Consider the following 22,836-nt stretch of genomic DNA (forward strand, 5'->3'; position numbering starts at 1 on the left):
TTTTACCAATGTTCAGGAGTAGGCTGTTATCCCGGCACCAGCGTGCCAGTTCATCAACCTCCTCCCAATAGGCCTTCTCGTCATTGTTAAAGATCAGCCCCACCACCACCGTGTCGTCCGCAAACTTCACTATGGAGTTGGAGCTGAACCTGGCCACACAGTCATGTGTGTACAGTGAATACAGCAGGGGGCTCAGAACGCAGCCCTGGGGGGACCCGATACTCAGTGTGATGTTGCTGGAGGTATGACCCCCCCACCCTGACTGCCTGGGGCCTGTCACTTAGAAAGTCCAGGATCCAGGTGCTCATGGCGGAGCTCAGACCCAGATCTATCAGCTTGTCAACCAGTCTGGTGGGGACTATGGTGTTGAAAGCTGAACTATAGTCAATGAACAGCAATCTCACATAGCCCCCCTTCTGACTGTCAAGGTGAGATAGTGTGTTGTGTAGTACTTGGGAGACCGCATCGTCAGTGGACCCGTTTGTCCTATATGCGAACTGCAGTGGGTCCATGTTACTAGGGAGAGGCACAGATGTGGTCCTTGACCAGCCTCTCAAAGCATTTCATGACCACAGAGGTGATTGCCACCTGTCTGTAGTCATTTAGGCCTGCTGGAGAGGAGTTTTTTGGTACAAGGATTATAGTGGACATGAAGCAGGCAGGGACCACGGACTCAGCAAGGGATAGATTGAATATGGTTGTAAATACTGGGGCCAGCTGATTTGCACAGGACTTTAGTATTCGTCCTGTTATCCCGTCTGGGCCTGCAGCTTTCCAAGTATTTACTCCCATAAACGCTAATCGCACGCTGTGTTCCGTCAATGAGAGTGCCCCCCCCCCCCGCCGAGAGAGATAGAGAGTGAGAGAGAGAGAGAGAGGGAGACAGAGGGACAGACAGATAGAGAGAGGGAGAGAGAAGAGGCTCTCACACATGAGGCGTCAGCAGCCTGGCCAATTTGTGTGTGCGTGTCTCTGTGTGTTTTCCTGTGTCTGTGTGTGTGTGCTGACGCATGGTTCTGTGGGACTCATTAATTTCGCCACGGGGGGGGGGGGGGGGCATAATCCCACGGGACAATGCATTGGTAACTTGTTTAGCATGACAAGATATAGCTCTGTGAATATTATTGCACGGATCGCAATACGGGCGCGCCCTATGATATTTTGCAACAGGTTGACAGTGATACAGCGAGTGTTCTCTTGACAGAGAGAGAGACATAAGCCCCCTCTCTCTCAATGCAGTGCCCCCCGAGACTCGCACCGTATGAGCATCTCTCTCCCTCTTTTGAGGAAGTGCTGACTGACAGGGAAACTGCTTCTCCATTATTTCCACTCGCTCCGTTTTGATCATAATTTCATAAAAACGTATCACAGTTGATTGTGGGCGGGCGGTGGCAGATCAGCGCCTACTTACAGTCAGTGAGCGAGTCAATTCAGAATGGCTTGGTTCAGTGGGGAAGGTTCTTGTCTGAGCTGAACTGAAGAAATGGGACTGACTAGAGATTTCACATCTAGTCAGTGTTGGTACAACCCCACATTGCTAGAAAACAATGCAAACCACTGGAAAAGGCCATTTATAAGATAGGGGACCGTTAACATCTATGCTCGTGCGCGATTCTAAGTATTTGCATACAGAACCACCCATAATTAACCATATATATGGTAATGATACACCCCCATGGAATGTGGAATAATGGACTAAGCGAACTATGAGAAACTGCACCGAGACGTCTAACTAACAAATTGAAGTTAGAAAGCATTTCGTTGTGAACAACCTTATTTGGAAACATGACAAACAAAATAATAGTATTTAGCTTTTTATTTTAAACATTATTTAATGTTTACATGGGTGGTACAGTCTATTGCTCGATCCATCTCCAATATCACGATGGACCGTGCCGGTGGCCAAACACTAGGGGTGGACGGTATAAACGGTATACGGTATGAATTTGCTCTACGGTATGGATTTTGACTATACCTTGTAACCGGTAGAGCAGTTCTAAAATAGCAATGACGTCATGTAACCACAGCGCGACTATTTCACTCGCATTTGCCCCTAAAAATAGATAGAATTAGTCATAGATAATAGATATGTGCAAACTGGAAAAAGTTATTTAGGAGGCTTCGCACAGTGGGCGTGTCAACACGCAATTGTCATTTCATAATAAACACATATCACCGCGGCGCACAGCAAGTTTCAATTTCAGTTCCTGGCATTTTTAACCAGTGGAGAAAGGTAAGAGATTTCCCTATCGTTTTTTTTATTCTACGTTAATAAAACATACCTGGTGATCAACTACAGTTTGCTGTGAACATTATGATATGTGTGTAGTGTTCTGATAACGACGGCTGGGCAGCGGGGCTGGATGCTGGATTTTGCGAGAAGCATATGCAGCTGCAGAGCCGCAGAATCCACCATAACCCACCCATCTGTACCGGCACAGTGCAGTACTCCAATTCAGCCATTGGCAATTCAGCCGTTGGGTGGGGGGCGCTGTTGAGCCGGGCCTGTGACCGGACCTGAAAGTGCCCCTACTATGCGGCTCTGCAGTTGCATACTATTGGGATTCGTTGGGAGCAGCACAGAGTCTCGACTCTGGACTTATTTTATTTCGAATATAATGACTGTATACGCAAAAGTAGCATAGTTTTAAGTTAAAATATTATAACTACATGCCTTGAGGATGTCATTATTTATATAGCCTGCCTATCAGGCAAAAAAAAGTATTCTAACGGAAACACTGATACCGTGATATATACCGTTACCGTCTATGCTTCAAATTATACCGTGATATAAATTTTAGACCATACCGTCCACACCTACCAAACACCTGAGGGTGGAGAGGACTTGGATGTGCACGGGATGGAATTTGTGCATTTTGTTCCACGCTCCAATTTGTCAAAGACAGAAGACGTATTAGTGACACAGCGTTATTAGTGACTTGACATCATTATTAGTGACTTGACAGCGTTATTAGAGTGAGTTGACATCATTAGTGACTTGACAGCGTTATTAGTGACTTGACATCATTATTAGTGACTTGACAGCGTTATTAGAGTGAGTTGACATCATTAGTGACTTGACAGCGTTATTAGAGTGAGTTGACATCATTAGTGACTTGACAGCGTTATTAGTGACTTGACATCATTATTAGTGACTTGACAGCGTTATTAGAGTGACTTGACAGCGTTATTAGTGACTTGACATCATTATTAGTGACTTGACAGCGTTATTAGAGTGACTTGACAGCGTTATTAGTAGGGATGCACTGAATGGGAAATTCTTGGCCGAAACCGATACCGAAAATAGAAAACAGTTGGCCGAAAACCAAATGCCGAAAGGCCGAAAATTATTCATAGAATAGAATTTTTTTTTACCAATGTTGTTCAGCTACCTGATTATGGAAAAATATATGATTATGGCAAAACTTAACTTAAATAATAAATAATCACTATTATGAGTCTTTTTGTATCACAAACAGTACTGTATTTGCAAATCTGGTATGTCATAAATGTATAGATGTAGCAGTACTGTCTATCTGTATGTCATGTATGTCATATATGTCCTGATGAATTGAAAATGGGGGACCCTGATGTAAACAAGACAAAAGTATTTCTCTGGTCTGCATCCCCTTAACAATTGTGTGTATTGAGCTGTACTGTATTGGACCCATTCTGCAATCTGTTAATAAAGTTTTCAATCAATCAATCAGAGAGAGAGAGATAGAGAGATAGAGAAATAGATAGATAGAGAGAGAGAAGACATGTGGACATCTGTGCTCTACTGAGCGCACCTTTCTAGTCCCCAGATGAATGTGCTCTCTTGACTTTGGCACAGTAATAATAATAATGCTCTTCAGATTATATTATCAACGACAGACAGCGTCAATGTGAGAAACACAACCCCCCCCCCCCCTCTCGCTCTGAAGAATATGCATATTAGATCACTATCACTCAGTGATTAACAGCGACGGGCATATAGTAAATAAGGATATAAAGCATTGCGCGCGGAGTTTACATAGAAACAGCGCGACTCCCCCGAGTCCCAAGAGGAATTTTCACAGGCTGCAGAACGCAGGACTGAAAAGCTCACGTTAAGCATGTAATGACTGAAGCCGCGTTTTGATGACATCATCACAACAACACGCGTTAGGTTACAGGTTGTTTCTGTTTCTGTGATATATTTTCGGTGAAAAAACTCTTTCGGCCGAAAGCCGAAAGGGCATTTTTGGCCATTTTAGCTCACGTCGCATGCACCAGACTATAGCAGACTGCGAGGCATAGGAGCCTCTTGTTTACACGAGTGCGGGAGGGGCTGGGGATGAGGAGGGGCCGTACGCTGCAGGCAGCTGTGTGTCTGAGAGAGAAGTCAGCAGTGAGATCTCCGCAAGAATTGAATCATGTTTTTCGATCAGTTTTGACGATCGGCGAAAATAAAGCATTATCACCGATCACCGATCTCATATTTATACTGAATATCGGCCGATACCGATCGCTGGCCGATCGATCGGGGCATCCCTAGTTATTAGAGACTTGACATCATTATTAGTGACTTGACAGCGTTATTAGAGTGACTTGACAGCGTTATTAGAGTGACTTGACAGCGTTATTAGAGTGACCTGACAGCGTTATTAGAGTGACCTGACAGCGTTATTAGAGTGACTTGACAGCGTTATTAGAGTGACTTGACAGCGTTGTGTTGTTTTTACCACTAGGCCATCAGGCTTCTAAACTCATAAACCTTATGTTTCATGCTTACTTGCACTGTTTACATAAAAATGCAACTATGACTGCTGCTATTGAGCCAGGACTGCTACATAAATACCCAATGTGCAATACTGTTGTATACACTTGAGGGAGATGTGTGTGAAGCTGATGTGTTGTATTGTGTTCAGGTTGAGGGAGCTGTGTGTGAAGCTGATGTGTTGTATTGTGTTCAGGTTGAGGGAGCTGTGTGTGAAGCTGATGTGTTGTATTGTGTTCAGGCTGTGTGTGAAGCTGATGTGTTGTATTGTGTTCAGGCTGTGTGTGAAGCTGATGTGTTGTAACAATAAGTGGTGAGGCACAAATAAAAGAAGCTAGTTGGGTGGGTGATTATACTAGTGCACCTGATATGCTGCTGGGACAGCACTCAAAATGTTGTAAAACCCTTTCATTTATAATTTCTAACAAGGCCTCCATAATTCTAAACTGGGAAAGAGGCACAGCGAAAACAAATTAAATACGACTCCTAATCACCGAGATGCCGATTCACATGGGAGTGGACTAATATTATCAGATGACCTCTGTGTTTGCCGAATTATGGTAGATAATTTGCCCTGGAATTTCTACTTAAAAAATTACGGACATGGCAGATTCTAAGACCACAGACTAATACTAGTCCTGTGCAATTGAATGGTTAATGGAGGAGGAGATATCAATATGGCCTTACCTTCTTGTTGGTCTTGATGACCTGGATGACCTCATAGTAGACCTTCCTCCACAGCAGCTCCTCAGCCTTGCGGCCGTAGTCCACCGGGTGCAGGAACATCAGCTTCACACACAGCTCCCTCAACCTGAACACAATACAACACATCAGCTTCACACACACAACTCCCTCAACCTGAACACATCAGCTTCAGTTCACACACAGCTCCCTCAACCTGAATACAACACATCAGCTTCACACACACAACTCCCTCAACCTGAACACATCAGCTTCAGTTCACACACAGCTCCCTCAACCTGAATACAACACATCAGCTTCACACACACAGCTCCCTCAACCTGAATACAACACATCAGCTTCACACACACAACTCCCTCAACCTGAACACAATACAACACATCAGCTTCACACACACAACTCCCTCAACCTGAACACATCAGCTTCAGTTCACACACAGCTCCCTCAACCTGAACACATCAGCTTCAGTTCACACACAGCTCCCTCAACCTGAACACATCAGCTTCAGTTCACACACAGCTCCCTCAACCTGAATACAACACATCAGCTTCACACACACAGCTCCCTCAACCTGAACACAAGACAACACATCAGCTTCAGTTCACACACAACTCCCTCAACCTGAACACAAGACAACACATCAGCTTCACACACAGCTCCCTCAACCTAAACACAATACAACACATCAGCTTCACACACAGCTCCCTCAACCTGAACACAATACAACACATCAGCTTCACACACAGCTCCCTCAAGTGTATACAACAGTATTGCACATTGGGTATGTAGCAGTCATGGCTCAATAGCAGCAGTCATAGTTGTGTTTTATGTAAACAGTTATGTAAGCATGAAACATGGAATATTAAGGTTTATGAGTTTAGAAGCCTGATGGCCTAGTGGTAAAAACAACACAACACATCAGCTCCATACGTTACTAATTATTAACACAGGCAATGGTTTGCAGGCCTCATAGGGTCTCTCCATTTATTTAACTTGACACAAAAACACAGACAGCTGTCCGATTCTTCCATCAACAACCTTATGGCTGAGCTAGTCTGACACTCGGACTTCGGGGCGAGTTATGCACAGGGAGTGGGGTTAAATAAATGAGAGAATTAAAGTAGCCTCCAAGCTCCGCTGTCCAGTTCAGCACCACGGACAGCGCCCACACACAGACACACACAAACACACTACAGAGGAGACGGCACACTGGAGACGGGGATCAAGCAGAGTACTTTGGCCCACTTGGGAACTCTTTTCACAGGGACATTATGACTGGAAAGATTTTAAAATGTTGGACATCAACAGATTTTCCTGGTAAAAAACACAGTAATTACCGGATAACAGAAGCCCTGGTTCAAACTAGTGTTACCTATAGTACAGCCCAGTTGTAATGTTAAAGTTTAACAAGTTGGGATAATGTGCAGCTGAAGAGCCACGTGCGGATTGGAAAACGATTATAATGATGATACCGAAGGAAACCATCTTTACACTGAGTCTGTTGAAATTACTCTGTTTCAGTGATTCTACTATTGTTTTGTTTTTTTGAACTTTATTTTATTTTGTGTCATAGTGAACATCACATTGCATTGATCATACAGTATATACTTGATTCACATATTCAATGACTTTTGCCACTCAAGCTCTTCCATCTTATTCAATTTGTTTTCAAAGTATTCAGCATAAACAAAATAAGCAGTATAAACCGAGTACGCCTCGTAAACAACCCAGGGGAGGAAAAATGATTACCGTACATTTTTTAAGGACATAGGAAAAGAAACGAAAAAATAAAAAAAAATAAAAGAGAGGGAGGTAGGTCAGACTCATGTTAGTGTGTATCCAGGTACAAAGTTACATGCAACCATCTCTGCATAAATATATCTTTTTTCAGTTGCAATTGTGCAGTCATTTCTTCCATTGTATACATCTGTCTCAATCTCTTGGTCCATTGTTTGACTGTCGTGGTTGATTTTGTAACCATGCCATAGTTATCATTTGCCTTGCTATTAACAGTATCACTCTTCAGATGTACAACGTATCCCCATAGTATGTGCCTTTCGGTATACATCCCAAGATATAGTAAGATGAATTCAGAGGCAAGTCAAGATCTAGAATGGTTTTAATCTCACTTTTTATATTCACCCAAAATGTCTGCACTTTGACAATCCCAGAAAATATGTGTACGATCTCCGATCATTCCACATCCTCTCCAACATAGTGGTGAGGACCCACCAGCAAATCCGGAGAACTTGAGGAGTCCTAAAGTACCTGACCTTGGCCCTCATTTATCAACAATGCTTAGAAAGTGTTCTATTTTCGTTCTTAACACTTTTGAGTGCCAGCGACGTGTTATGTCATCTTTTCATGCCCCCCGTTGAGTGCCGACGACGCGTATTGTCGTTTGATTTTTTTATTAGTGATCTGAATTCATATTTCATCAACCGACTCGAGTCTCCCGTTGGTACAGCAGCCCCTCTAGGAGCTCAGATGGGAAAATACCGCCCCCTATCGTCTATCCCTGTGTAACTGCAGGCCATTCGATTATACTGGTGGATCTGTGTGGGGGGAGCCAACTGGCTCCATTATGCTGGCGAGGGATCTGATGAACATGGAAGTGATCGCGAGTTGGAAAGCAGCCTGGAATATATATTTAAAGCAGCCAATAATCAATCAATAAACGCGATCGATATTTGGAATGGCGATCAGGAATTGGAATAATCTTTTTGGAGAACATCTGATCTAAGGTAAGGAGTCTATGTTACCAGTTTTAGGATAATCAGAGCTGTATTCACTGAGATAACAGCGTGTCCCGTATGTGTGTGTGTGTGTGTGTGTGTGTGTGTGTGTGTGATGTTGAGGAAATGAGGTAATCGATTTCTCAGCTCGCTTCTATAGCGTGCATAAGTACTAGGGATGCACAGAAAATTCGGCTACCGAAAATTATCGGCCGAAAATGGTTAAAAAGGCTCTTTCGGCTTTTGGCCGAAAGGGTTTTAGCACCGAAAATATATGACCGAAAGTCAAATAACGTGTTGTTGTGATGACGTCATCAAAACGCGACTACAGACATACCGGTAGCATGCGCAACATGTAACGTGAGCAGCTTGGCAGCTCTTCCTGCATTCGACAGCCTGTGATAACCAACTCCTCTTGGGAGTAGGGATGCCCCCCGAAACCCGGTTCTAAACTAAATTAAAAAAAACTGAGTATTGATCAGCTCCGACGTTAACGGTACTGCTATCAGTAGTCTAGGAGCGGATTAGCTACGGAGCTAACAGTGTACCATCCATCTGCGACGCAACGGTGGCAGCAACAGTGGACACCGAGTAATGTTTTTTTTTTTTTATCCACTTTTTCTCCCATTTTTCTATATTTTCTCCCATCCCAATTTCGTATCATCCAATTCAACCCTCCCCTGTCACGAACGCTGTTTCTTGCCTCCCACAAGCCGGCTGCAATGTGGACTAAGTCATACATAGCACAAGTCCCCTCCGGTACTTGAGGTAACAGCAGTCGCATCTTTTCACCTGCGCAGCTCGACCTCTCAGTGGCGAGGAGTAACGCGTGGGAGGCTCACTTCCTGATTCTACTGCGCAGGCGCACAAACCGACCTGTAGGAGTCGCTGTCCACAACGCCCGATCCCCACCCATCAGTTTCCCACCCCCTAATACGGCCAATGTGTATTAGTATGAACGACCAGCTAAACTGAAAGCAATGTGGAGCACTGGGCTCGAACAGGCGAGCCCAGCGTCTCCGCATTCGTGGCGAGCGCCTTGCCCACTACGCCACGTAGCCGCCCATGACACAGAGTAATGTTAACGTTATGACGAGTTCATACTACACTACACGTATGAACTCGACATAACGTTAACGTTACTCCGTTTAAATGAAGTGTTTAATTAGCAGCAATCTGTTGTTGAAAATGTATCGTTAAACCGGAAATGGAAATGCGAGGACAGGAAGTCGTCATCAATCGTTGTAGTCTTTTAGTCTTAACAGTCTGGAATTAATGTATGCATTCAAAAGTGCTGAATAAATGTTTTATGGGCCCATAATAGTGATTATTAATATTATTTAAGTTAAGTTTAGCCATAATCAGGTAGCTAAAAAAAAAAAAAAAATAAACATTATATATATATTTATATTAATCATTTTCGGCCTTTCGGCATTCGGTTTTCGGCCAACTGTTTCCTATTTTCGGTATCGGTTTCGGCCAAGAATTTCCCATTCGGTGCATCCCTAATAAGTACACATATACTATCGATAATCTAGCGTTTATTTGAAAACGATTCATAAATAGGCCGACAAATGACAACGTGTCTAGTGTATTCGAGAATATTCCAATAAATGCCGTTTATGAGGGAATCTTTCTATTTTCCGGATTTTTTTTTGAAAACGATAGCTTTTCGAAAAATGCTATAAAAAGGATATGAACCGATTAAAAAACAATCCGTTTCGACAATGTTGACTGCAAACAAGTCATTGATAAGCGACGGGCAGATTAGACACATAGCCATAATTTAAAACATAGATTATGCGTTTTTAACGCTAACATTGAAGTGGGTGGCGGCATTCAAGGGGGTAAAAAGGAAAACACGGCCGGCACTGAAAGTGTTAAGCACAGAATTTAGAATGTCTCTACGCACAGAAAAATCGGGATCTATCAAACGTGCATACACAGGTTCTACGCACACTCCGTGTTGATAAATGCCATTTGTTCTACGCTCCGCGCTCGTGCACGATTTTAAGTATTTGCATATAGTACTGCCCGTAATTAACCATATACGGTAATGAAACACCCCCATGAAATGTGGAAAAGTGGACTAAGCCGAGCGAACGCGTGTTATGGGAGAAATACGCGACAGGCTGACAGACGTGATGTCGGATATGATATCTATTAACTTCCTAAATACCATTGGCATTGCTGCCTGGGCAGCGCAAACACTAATAAAGACCGTTAACCACTGTTTGGCGTTGGTGTCATTAATAACCATGCTGGAATATGACTGCCTTTCTTCGTTTAGTTCGATTAATACCCAGGGATTAAAGTTCTCCGTCAATTTGATTCCAAATCGCTACGTATTTCCCGACAATTTTCTACCTGCATGGTTTAATATGATTTGTAGACATACAATCTATTTTGATGTCGGTATCAGGTATAGCCTATATAGATTATATATGCATAGCCTACATTATGCATGCAACAGTAATTTGTGCATAACGCAGCATGGCACAGACATGTCACACTGAGCCCCGCGAAGCCTGCATACAATAAACTAACTTGATCGCTAATATAACTGTTGTCCTTGTATCTTTACGCTTATGAAAACATTTAATAATATTTATAGGCTACAGGCCCTCGTTTGGCCATAGCCTATTATCAAATGGCTAAATCTCCGCTGACTGACCCATGTATAGCCTATATCTTTTATAATGTTATAGGCTATTTTATTTACAGTATTTATGATTTGTTTCTGTTGAATGTCGGATATTGCGTATTGGCTAGACATCATAACCTGGACTATACAGTATATAGAGAGAAGGAATAAAACGCTGTGAGACAGGATTCGTGTATCAAGGAAGCAACATTTTTATTTGTGAAGGTCGCTCTTATATACACACACTCAGCTGGTCGTAATGAGTCAATCACTCAGCTGGTGTCAATCAGTCAATCACTCTGAATGGATGACGGGAGAGCACACTCATTATTGTCAACACCCCCACTTGCTATCCTACTGACCTATCTAAACTGGAGAAGGAAAAATAATAACAAAAACAATTTAATAACAATCAGTTATTGTAACACTTTTACATTCCATTAAACAAACGAAGGCCGTCATTGATATGGTTCCTCTCCTGAGTGAAACAAGAACATAAATCATTAGATTTCATTATTTACACAGTCCGTTTTTTTCACTGGCACTCTTTTATAACATTTTGAAATAAACAAGAAAAACAAAAAATGTGACCACTTGGTCACTACTCACACTGATGTGGTTTCTCTCCCAAACATAACCTTTGAGAACCTATTTAGTTTGTCCTTAGTTGCTGGTTTGGTAAATACATCAGCCACCATTTGATCTGTGGGACAGTATCGCAAACAGATCTGTCCATTTAGTGCTGTAGATCTGATAAAATGGTACTTTATGTCTATGTGTTTGCATCTTTGTCTGCGGACTGGGTTCTTAGCTAATGCTATGGTTCCCTGATTGTCCTCATGGACAATGGGTGGTGCATACTTACATGCATCCATATGTGTCAGCAGTTGTACCAGGTGTAAACACTCTTGGGTGGTTGCAGCTAGTGCCATGTACTCTGCTTCACATGTGGACAATGCCACCGTCTGTTGCTTTTTGGTCTTCCATGAGACCAATGGACCAGTCTCATGTAGACTAACACAGTACCCTGTTGTGCTGCGTCGGTCTGTGACATCTGCTGCCCAGTCCGCATCACTGTAAGCCTGTAACCTCAAATCAGAATTACACTTCTTGTAACACAACATTTTATCACTGGTGCCCTTTAAGAACCTCAATACATGTTTGACAGTAGCCCAATGTTCCTCAGTTGGTTTGTTAAAATACTGAGACAGTTTACTCACTATGAAACACAGATCTGGCCTAGTACACATAGTAAGATAGATTAGGCTACCGACCACCTCTCTGTACCGGGTGACATTGTTCATTATTCCTGCCCCTTCAGTGTAATCGAGTGCCCGCTCACATGGTGTTGATCTGGGTTTACAGTCCTGCATGTCAAACCTCTCTAGCATGTTCTTTACACATTGCTTCTGTGACATTGTCACACATCCATCGCACTGTTCAAAGTCGATTCCTAGGAAGTGTGTCAATCTGCCCATATCCTTCATCTGAAATTTCTTTGTGAGCATCTCTTTTACAGCCTTCATTGCATTCTTATTACTGGCTGCAAGAACCAAATCATCAACCCATATAATCATGATTACCTTCTCATGCTCAGTTTCTCTTGTATATACACAGTGATCAGCAGGGTTTTGCACAAATTCATTCACAATTAGATAGTCATGTAACATGTTGTTCCAATTCCGGCCAGACTGTTTTAGACCATACAGTGACTTCTCTAGTTTACACACCAATGTCTCTGTGCCAGATGTCTGTGCATAACCCTCTGGCTGTTCCATGTATATCTCATAATCTATCGGTGCATGTAGGTAGGCAGTTTTAACGTCCATCTGATTTAAAATCAAATTTTCTTGTGCAGCTTTCTGCATCAATACTCTGACACTTGTCAGGTCAGCTGTGGGAGAAAAAGTCTCTCCATAGTCAACACCCCTTTTCTGACTGTAGCCTTTAGCAACATATCGTGCCTTGTATTTATCTGTACCATCTGCATTTTTCTTGATAGCATACACCCATCGACCCCCCCACTGCAACTTTGCCCTGTGGCAAGTTGGTCAAAGTAAATGTACCGTTCTCTCTCAGTGATTGCATTTCATCCTCCATGGCACTGACCCATTCCTTTGATTCGGGTGACTTCACTGCATCACTGTAAGTTAAAGGTATGTTACACAACATTTTGTAACAATAATCAACATTAACCTGTGTCTGGGCTTGACTTACTTCATATACACTATCACCAAAATAATCTGGCTTCTTCCGGTCCCTAGAAGGATAGCGTGGAGACTCCTGTTTGACCTCCTGTTCCTCTCTAGCCTGATCCTGGCTGTTCTCTGGCCTGGTCACAGGAATCTGCTGTTTAGCAGTCTCTGGACTAGCATCCATTTGTTTGCTTGTGCTAGCCCTAAGTGGCCCACCAAAATCCTCATCATCTATGGATATCTCAGTCTGTGTCTGCTGCTCACCTACTGTTTTTGGCATAAATTTGACCAGCCTGTGCTTCCTCACCTTTCCACTGTCGGGGTAGAAAAACAGGTAAGCTGGGCTCTTCTTGTCATGCCCGACAAAGAAGCCCTTCTCACTCCTAGGGTCTAACTTTTTCTTGTGCTGTCTGTAGGCATAACACAGAGTTCCAAACTTCTGCATCCTAGACATATTAGGACGTTTCCCTGTCAGCAGCATGTGAGGTGTCTGTTTAGTGCGATTGTTAAAACATCTATTCCTTACTTGAGCTGCAGTCTGTACTGCATAAGGCCATAATGCTTTTGGGAGCTTGCTCTCTAATAGCATGCATCTAGCCATGTCGAAAAGAGTCCTAAACTGGCGTTCTGCAGTACCATTCTGATGTGGCGAATATGGTGATGACGTCTCATGCTTTATACCATTTTTCCTCAGTAGCCCTTGGTACTCTTTACCAGTGTATTCTGTACCATTATCAGACCGGATGCGTCTGATCCTCCCATATGAGGCGGTGTCAGCTATGAACTGCTCTGTTGCTTGCACAGTATCACTCTTATGCTTCAGATGATAGATAAACACAGTACTTGAGTAGTCGTCAGTAAACGAAAGTGTAAATCTATGCCCATCTATGGACACTGGGTCAATAGGACCTGCTAGGTCTGTGTGCACCAACTCTAGAACCTTTTTGGCTCTCACATCAGGCTTCCTGTTGAAGCTTTGTACAAACTTTCCCTGAGTGCACACTTCACAGTTCAGTTTAGACTTGTCTATTTTCCCTTTAATAGTCATACCATCAACAATAGGCTGGAGTTTCTCAACATCAGCGTGTCCTAGAATTTCATGCCATGTCTGTATATCAAAACAGCCCTTGCTCTGATCACATTGGTCATCCACCATGGGCAAATAATACAGCCTATTATGCTCATGGATGTGAAATTCAGTACCGTCTCTGTGCTGTAGGACGTCTTCTCCTTGTCTGAAGATCACAGTGGCTCCAGTACCAGTGGTGGCTGCTCTCACAGAGAAGATGTCCTGCGGGAATGAGGGGATGTACAGCGCCCCTCTCAGTGTTGTAGTCAGTCGCCTGCCTCTGCTGTCAATCAAGCACACCTCCGCGTCCCCTCTGCGACCCCGTTGCTCCTCGTGCCGTCAGCCAACTCCACGCAGTGAGACTCGGCCTGGAATCCGTCATCGAACACCTTGAACTTGGCCAGGTCGGTGATTATATGCACAGTCGCACCGGTGTCCACCATCAGGCCCTTCTTCTTAACACCGCGTCCTGGATCGCCTTCCCTCGTCAGAAACGCATATGTGTTGTTGTCATGACAACTCACTTGCACAGACACGCCTCGCGCATCGTTCTGCTCCGGTCTCCGTCTGCAGGTCGCCCCTTGATGTGTGGAGCTTTTACAGTGGTGACACCACAGCTTGCGTCGACAGGTCCTTCTCATATGCCCACTTTGGCCATATAATGTCTGTACGCTGTGCGCTCTGAATGCAGGCGCTCTGGGCATTCTGTGCACCCCGGTCAGACAGGGCTTGGGCTCGCATAACATTGTCATCCGATGTGGTAACGCGCATTTTCTCAGTGTCCTCAAAACTCCTGAGCTTAGTTTTAAACTCAGAAAACACTATAGTCTCATCACTCTGTGTGACATGTATCGCAAAGGGTTTAAATGCCTCGGGCAGTCCTTTTAATACCATAGCCACGAGTAGACTATCACTCAAAGTCTCATTTGCGTTTCTCAGTGCAGTTATTGCCCTTTCTGCCCGAATTACATAGTCAGTCACCGTTTCACTGCTAGACTTGTGCAGTGTAGTCAGTTCTATATAGAGACTGATAATCCTTGGCTTCCCTGAACCCGAATAATAATTGCGCAATATTCCGATGGCTTTCCGTCCATCATCAGACGCTTTTCGCATTACCAGTGATAAACTCTTATCGTCCAGAAACTGGATGAGCTCTGCGTATATCAATGCGTTTTTCTCACCATCTTCTCTCAACTCGACAGCAGGCGCCTCGTCAGGGAGATCCGTTTCGAGAGTGTCCTTTAGTCTCTGTAGCCGGAGATGGCCCATGAACTTAAGTCTCCCACAGTTCATACTTTTGTTCATCTCCGTCAAACGCTAGACGAGACCAACGCGAATTCCCTTCCGATTGTCTGGTCGTCATGATTCTAGCGCTCTGGGCCCATAACCTGTTGAATGTCGGATATTGCGTATTGGCTAGACATCATAACCTGGACTATACAGTATATAGAGAGAAGGAATAAAACGCTGTGAGACAGGATTCGTGTATCAAGGAAGCAACATTTTTATTTGTGAAGGTCGCTCTTATATACACACACTCAGCTGGTCGTAATGAGTCAATCACTCAGCTGGTGTCAATCACTCTGAATGGATGACGGGAGAGCACACTCATTATTGTCAACAGTTTCCATAGCCGGTCTCAGTTATGCTGTGGCTGTCGCTGAGATGGGTCGGGATTAATGAAGCTGATAGGAGACTGCTTCTCGGCTATACGAATTAAAGCACGATTGAAAAGAATGTACTTCCTTCTTGACAATAGCATATACTGGAGAGTACAAGAACAATGAATCTCACTGCCATGTAGCCTATGCCATGTATAGCCTGCCTATGTGATCAATAAAAACGCGAACTTGAAAATTCCATCATCATATTTATATGTTGTGTCTGTCCACTATGTTTGTTACTTTGTTATTTCCCCCCCCTATGTAAAGCGACCTTGGGTCTCTTGAAAGGCGCTATATAAAATGAAGCTATTATTATTATTATCACGTCTGTGCGGGAGCTCACAAATAGACTGTTAGTCTCTGAAGTTTCAACGGAGGTCATCTATTCTAACCAACAAATTGAAGTAGAAAGCATTTCGTTGTGACCAATCTTATTTGGAAACATGACACAAAATAATACTATTTCGCTTTTTATTTTAAACAATATTTAATCGCGTTTGGAGGTGGGTGTTCTGCGTCTGCCCCCCCCCCCCCCCGTGCCAAACAAGCAGGCCAACCTCTTGTTCACACGTGAGCCCGTTATAATTACACTACTGTCGCTATTTTACAATTAACTATAATGAATTACGGGTCATACAGAACACGCCAGTGTTGAAACTAATGCACGGACGCTTATTTCCGCGTTGCAATATTCATATTCTACCGCTGAGTGCCAGGTACGCATGCTCTGAGCTGTGCGTAAATATATGCACAAAGTCAAGCACACGTTCAAATTGATAAGTCACACACTTTGCTTAGAAATGATCGTACGCACGGGTTACGCACATATCTGTGCGTACGCACCATTGATAAATGAGGGCCCTTGACTTTCCACTTTCCAGTCAAACTCCTTCCACATAGAGCTATTTGTGATTTTATGATTGCTTGAATGGCGGTCCTCCCATTCTTCATTTTCTATGATCACATTAGCTCCAACTCCCATTTTTCTTTAATATGGGCGGTATCTCCTGGATCATCTAGTTGTAACATGTTATAAATATTGGATATCTGCTTTCTTTCCATCAAGTTTTTTTCTATTGTGTTGTGGAATAATATAATGCCCTCATGTAAAGACATTCCCCTCCCCTTTCTCCCCAATCCTGTGTGTGTCCCCCCCGATTTGACCCATCAAATGGGACCACCTCCCCCCCTTTTAACTATATAGGGCTCCTCCCGAGAACAATCCAGGTCGCTTTACCTGGGTCATTTCAGCTGATCACCTGGGGAGAGCCCCTCAGCCATTCTCTCTATGTACTATGTATATTTCTATCGGTTTGGTTAATAAACCTTTGTTATTATCCAAACCTCGGTTGACTGAGAACATTCTTCTTCAGGATATCCACAAATATCCCACAGTGTTAATAAAGTACCGCTCCACGTTTGTTGGCGTCTCTTAATTGCTTCCCACTCACTGAGTCATTACAGTGTCTTATTTGAAAGTATCTAAACATGTCTTTCGAAGGCAGATCAAAACATTGCTGTAGCTGTGCAAACGATTTCAAACAGTCTCCTTCCATTAATTGATTGATAGTAACCAGGCCCAAGTCCGCCCACTTTTTAAAACCCCCATCCTCCATAGCTGGACGGAACTCTGTATTGTCTGCTATTGGCATGGCCCTAGATCTTGAGCGTAGACCTCCCCCCTTTTTCCTTACACTTTCCCACACCTTTAATGTATTTGTAATCCATTTGTTACCAATCTTAATTTTTTTCCAGTATGCTTTCCCCAGGAATATTATGGATCTGAGAGGAGTCTCTGGAATTGAGTTTTGCTCAATCTGTACCCATACGGAATCTAGGTCCTTTTGTATCCAATGCACAAGTATGCGTAATTGAGCTGCCTAGTAGTAGTTTTTTAGATTTGGCAGACCAAGACCACCCGTGTTCTTTGGCAAACAGTGTTTTGAGCCTTACTCTAGGTATTTTCCTCTGCCAGATAAATTTGGATAGGAGTTTATCCAACCTCTTGAAGGTAGTGGCAGGTATTGGTATAGGTAGAGATTGGAAGAGGAAAATAAATCTAGGTAACACATTCATTCGAATTGATTCTATTCTTCCCACTAGGGAGAGAGGTAAAATGTCCCATCTGGCCATGTCTGATTTGATTTGTACAATCAACTTTTCGTAGTTTGCTTGATATAACTGATGCTGGTCAGAATAATTCCTAAATACCTGAATCCGTCTCTAGCCCAGTGGAAGGGTGCTATACTATTCAGATGTGTTGGCCATGTTCCCACTATCATCATGGCTTCTGATTTAGTCTCATTTATCTTATAACCCGACAGTTCGCCGTAATTTCTTAAATCCATGATTATGATTCTACTATTGTATTACTGATGCTTCCCCATTTAGCCTGGACCAGAGAGGAGGGTTGTTATGTAGGTTGGTTCAACAGATGTGTGAGAGTTGCTAGTTGAAACATTAGACCCTTTCGCCTTACATTTCAGTTGGCAATAAATTGCTTTTGCCAGTTCAGTATCAAGTCAAGTCAAGAGTTTTAATTGTCACGGCATACAGGTATACAATGAAATGCGGGTGGTCTTGCCCGCAACGATGTGCAATACAGTGGTACAACATATAATAGAATCAAAAATGAAAAAACAACATTGTGCAGTAACAGGTAACATGGAGTGACATCTCGGTATCTGTACATAGTTATTTACAGAGCATATGGGACATGCTAGTTAGCTTTGGTAGTGCAATACACTGTTCCTGTATCACATTTTATTTGAATATAGTAGCTGATTTAGTGGCTTTTTAAGGGAAATCTCCAGTGTGATACATAAATGTACCAAGTTATTTGCCTGACAGTAGAATGATGAGTCACTAACAGCTGTATGGAGCCTTTATACAGACCTTCACAGGTCTTGATAAGGTAGTATGCAACTAACTAACAACATAGCTTGAGCTTTTGTGGTGAATTTCTAAAGTGAACACTGTCAGACGATCCCACACACGGTCTTAAACTTGCAACTAGAACTTGTTGATTGAAAGACAACCTTGCATGGTTGCCTCCACCATCGGTGTATGAGTGAATGGGTGAATGTGAGGAACAATGCACCATTTACCTTCTCTTCATTTAGTAGTCAAGTGTCCAGACCAAAAGTATACTTCTTGTGTAATTTAGTTATTTGTTTACTTACTACACATATTGTCAGCAACATCTCTTTCCATAAACAGAAATAGCTGAGCTTACTTGTTGCGAAGGCTGATGTTCTCTGGCTTGAAGACCTCCCTGTAGGATGCTTTACTCCCGATGATCACATCCAGCTTGTGCACAGACTCCACCACAGCCCTGATGAATGATAAGGAGAGTCAGGTATTGACGGGCGGAACTGAGAGGTTGACACCATTAGCTAGTAGACATCGCCAACGTTGTTTGAGTAGCGTTAGGATTCTTCCCGTCGAATTTCCACCAGTTAAAATACTTTAGTACATCATCTTACCTCATGTACCCCCTAACGTTAGGCAGCCACCACTCAAACAGTGGCTAAAACACACTAGGTGTGTTAAGTGAGGAGGTAAGTCTGTTGTGTTGTTGTTAAACTTAATAGACGTCGGTCACTGTCGTTAACTAATCCGCTAACTAGACAGGTGGGTCGCAAGAAGAGATTGGTGATCGAAAGCAAGAAACGACCAGCTAGCTATCGTTAGCCAACATAAAGCTCACGTTAAGCTATGAAACGGCCCGGATAACTCACCTGTAAAGTCGCTTGATGAGAAGGACTTTCGCCTCTGGTTCGCTATCTTGCCCGGTTTCACTCATATTAGCAACTAGCCAGCAGTTTAACCACACGCTCCAGCGTGTAGTCAGCGTCCCCTCAGACCCTCCCGAACCCCCAGTTGTCACGGCTGCTCGGGCTTCGCCTCCCCGGTAGTGACCACCGTGTTGATAGTCCAGCTAGCGTTAACTAGCTATCTAGCTAATGTTAGCCTTCCCCCTCTGTCCACCTAACCCAAGTCTCGTTCGTTTCTTGTAACCTTTGGCAAGACCCCCTCTACCCAAGCGTTCTGAAAACCGGGTAGGAGGGGGTGCCTGATTTCCACACTATTCCCGTCAGCTAAAACGCCCTGATATGTTTATTGTGTTGTTCCCCGTTTCAGCCATCGCTACGAAGACGGCCATTATTCCTTTAAGGCAATGACTGTCTGAATACCGCGAGGTTACAGTGTAAACGAGATTACATCTGGGTTGCCATGTTCTCTCCCCCCCCCCCCTTTATTCTAAACCCAACATTGTATTTTATTGAGAGGGGAAATCATGTATTCTGGGTTGGTAATCATATTTGTAGGGTCTACCATTTAGTCATTCAATGTATAGACATTTAAAATTAAACCTGCTAGGATTAATAATTGCATTTAGGCAGTGGCCTTGAGATGAAGGGCTGCACAACCACATACATCTCTGCGACTTTTTAGAATAATGACCCTCCACACAAAATAACTAGCCTACACTGAAACTGTACTTTATAGCTGCATATTATCCTATAGAGATATACATAGATTATTGTGCATATTAATTATTTGGTATTTTTGCATATTATAAATAGGCTGTTGCTCCATCTAGTGGTTTGTTGTTTCTGCCCCAGTCTGAGAAGCATGCAGCTGCAGAGCCGCAGAGCGGCGCTCTCAGGTCCTCAGGACCAGCGCTCTGAGGACCGCTCAGCAGCGCCACCCACCCAATGGCTGAATTGGAGTATTGCACTGTGCAGCTCTGCAGAGCGGCGCTCTCAGGTCCTCAGAACCGGCGACGTCTATGCCTTCTACAACGCTATTCGGTTTACGGGTTCCTCTGATTGGCCACTAAGCCCACGTGGCCCTACGCTAGCACGCCCCCCTTATCGCCGCCAGTTATCGCTTACGCCCGCGCATGTGCATGAGCCGCGACAAGCGCCTTCAATGACAGAGCTCTCATTTGCGAATGCATAAACTATATCTTAAATTATGGCTATGTGTCTAATATGGCCGTCGCTTATCAATGACTTGTTTTGTTTACATCAGGGTGAACGCTGTTGTATTCGCAAATATGAGAGCCAGCAATACGCAGCTCCAGTTAACCTAATTTATACCTTAATGAATCATTAAAAAAATATACCGTTAACTGGAATATGTTGTTTCTTTACACATATGTTGGATTATGTAATTGGTTTGTCATGACAAACCAATAAAAAATCGCTACTTTACATCAGGGTGAACGCTGTTACGCTGCCACCACCCACTTCAATGACAGAGCTCTCATATTTGCGAATGCATAAACTATATCTTAAATTATGGCTATGTGTCTAATATGGCCGTCGCTTATCAATTGACAGAGCTCTCATATTTGCGAATGCAACAGCGTCCACCCTGATGTAAACAAAACAAGTCATTGATAAGCGATGGCCATATTAGACACATAGCCATAATTTAAGATATAGTTTATGCATTCGCAAATGAGAGCTGTCATTGAAGGCGCTTGTCGCGGCTCATGCACATGCGCAGGCGTAAGCGATAACTGGCGGCGATAAGGGGGGCGTGCTAGCGTAGGGTCACATGGGCTTAGTGGCTTAGTGGTGTAGAAACAGGCGTCACACGATTGGGCGCACATGTCACATGAAGTGGCCAATCAGAGAGCGTCTCCGCAAAATGCGGCTACGGAAACAAATTACGCTTCTTATCCTAACGGATTTATGCTTCCGCGTTCGCGTTTTGCGCTCTGATTGGCCACTGACGTTTCTGGTCGCGCCAATCATGTGACGGCAAGTTCTTTCGCCGGTTAAGCTTAGGCACTCTTTCGAAGTTGGTTAAGGTTAGAGTTTGTCTTAGAGCAGGGCGATAGAACGCCAGCCCTGATTCCAAACTCTAACCTTAACCAACTTCGAAAGAGTCGCCTAAGCTTAACCAGTGATAAACTAGGCGTTAGGTCGTTTGCTGCTGTTCGAGGCGGCAATGGGCGCGTCACGCGATTGGGCGCACATGTCACATGACCAGAAACATCAGTGGCCAATCAGATCGCACCAGAAACGGCAGTGGCCAATCAGATTCGCAAAATGCGAACGCAGAAGCATAAATCCGTTAGGATAAGAATAGACGCGGACCGGCACTCTGAGGACCGCTCAGCAGCGCCACCCACCCAATGGCTGAATTGGAGTATTGCTCTGTGCGGCTCTGTGCGGCTCTGCAGAGCGGCACTCTCAGGTCCTCAGGACCGGCGGCGTCTATGCTTTAAGCAAGTGGCTTGTCCTTCCGCGTTGCTCTGATTGGCCACTGATCTACGCTAGTTTCGCCCCCCCCCCCCCCCCCCCCCCCCGGCTAGTTTTGCCCCCACGGCGGTATGAGCGAGCGCATGAGCGTAGAGATAATAATAATAATAATGCGAGCCCTCGCACACACGCAGCATAGATAATAATAATAATAATGCGAGAGCCCTCGCACACACGCAGCGTAGATAATAATAATAATGCGAGAGCCCTTGCACACACGCATGCTGAAATGGGTATCGTAGAACATGACATATTAGACAAACGCACGCAATTGGCACAAGTGTAAATTATGCATTAGTCACTCAGTTTTAACATCGACGCACTTAGCTCAACTCGTTCGTCAGCTGGCTGTGGAGCCTATGGTCACAAGTTTAAATCACTCTTAGTTAAATTTTTTATAATTTTTTTCCGTTTAATTAATTTATCATCTCTCTATATTAACGTAACTAGCTATTCATATCAATCGAAATAACGTTCATCTCTCTATATTAACGTAACTAGCTATTCATATCAATCGAAATAATGTTCATCTCTCTATATTAACGTAACTAGCTATTCATATCAATTGAAATAACGTATTGTATTGTTTTCATCTCTCTATATTAACATGATTCCATCAACACAACATAAATGTTCAAAACACGACTTCATTATTGCTTATCTCTGCACATTATTGCTTATCTCTGGGTTATGGGTGGACGAGCAGTGAGTTTTAATATTGAGCACGGCATAAGTAGGTAATATGCTCTTGCGCGTGACGCGACTTTGGGCTTCATTATTCAGCCACAGGCAGGAGTTTTTAGAT

At 43.6% G+C, this 22,836-nt stretch overlaps 1 protein-coding gene across 1 annotated transcript in view; it reads right to left on the reverse strand.

The window, feature by feature from the left end:
- The window catches only part of smg5 (SMG5 nonsense mediated mRNA decay factor), a 94,686-nt gene extending 74,771 nt beyond the window's left edge, over window positions 1–19,915 (reverse strand). Inside the window, exons 1-3 of the mRNA XM_084336248.1 lie at window positions 19,491–19,915; window positions 18,986–19,084; window positions 5,429–5,552 (exon numbers count right to left, since the gene is read on the reverse strand). Of these exons, the coding sequence (XP_084192374.1) occupies window positions 5,429–5,552; window positions 18,986–19,084; window positions 19,491–19,555 (288 nt within the window). The 5' untranslated portion in view covers window positions 19,556–19,915. The remainder of the gene's footprint in view (window positions 1–5,428; window positions 5,553–18,985; window positions 19,085–19,490) is intronic.
- Between the last annotated feature and the right edge of the window lie 2,921 nt (window positions 19,916–22,836).

This window comes from Notolepis coatsorum (genome assembly GCF_963971535.1).
Source record: "Notolepis coatsorum genome assembly, chromosome: 19".
Classification (NCBI taxonomy): domain Eukaryota; kingdom Metazoa; phylum Chordata; class Actinopteri; order Aulopiformes; family Paralepididae; genus Notolepis; species Notolepis coatsorum.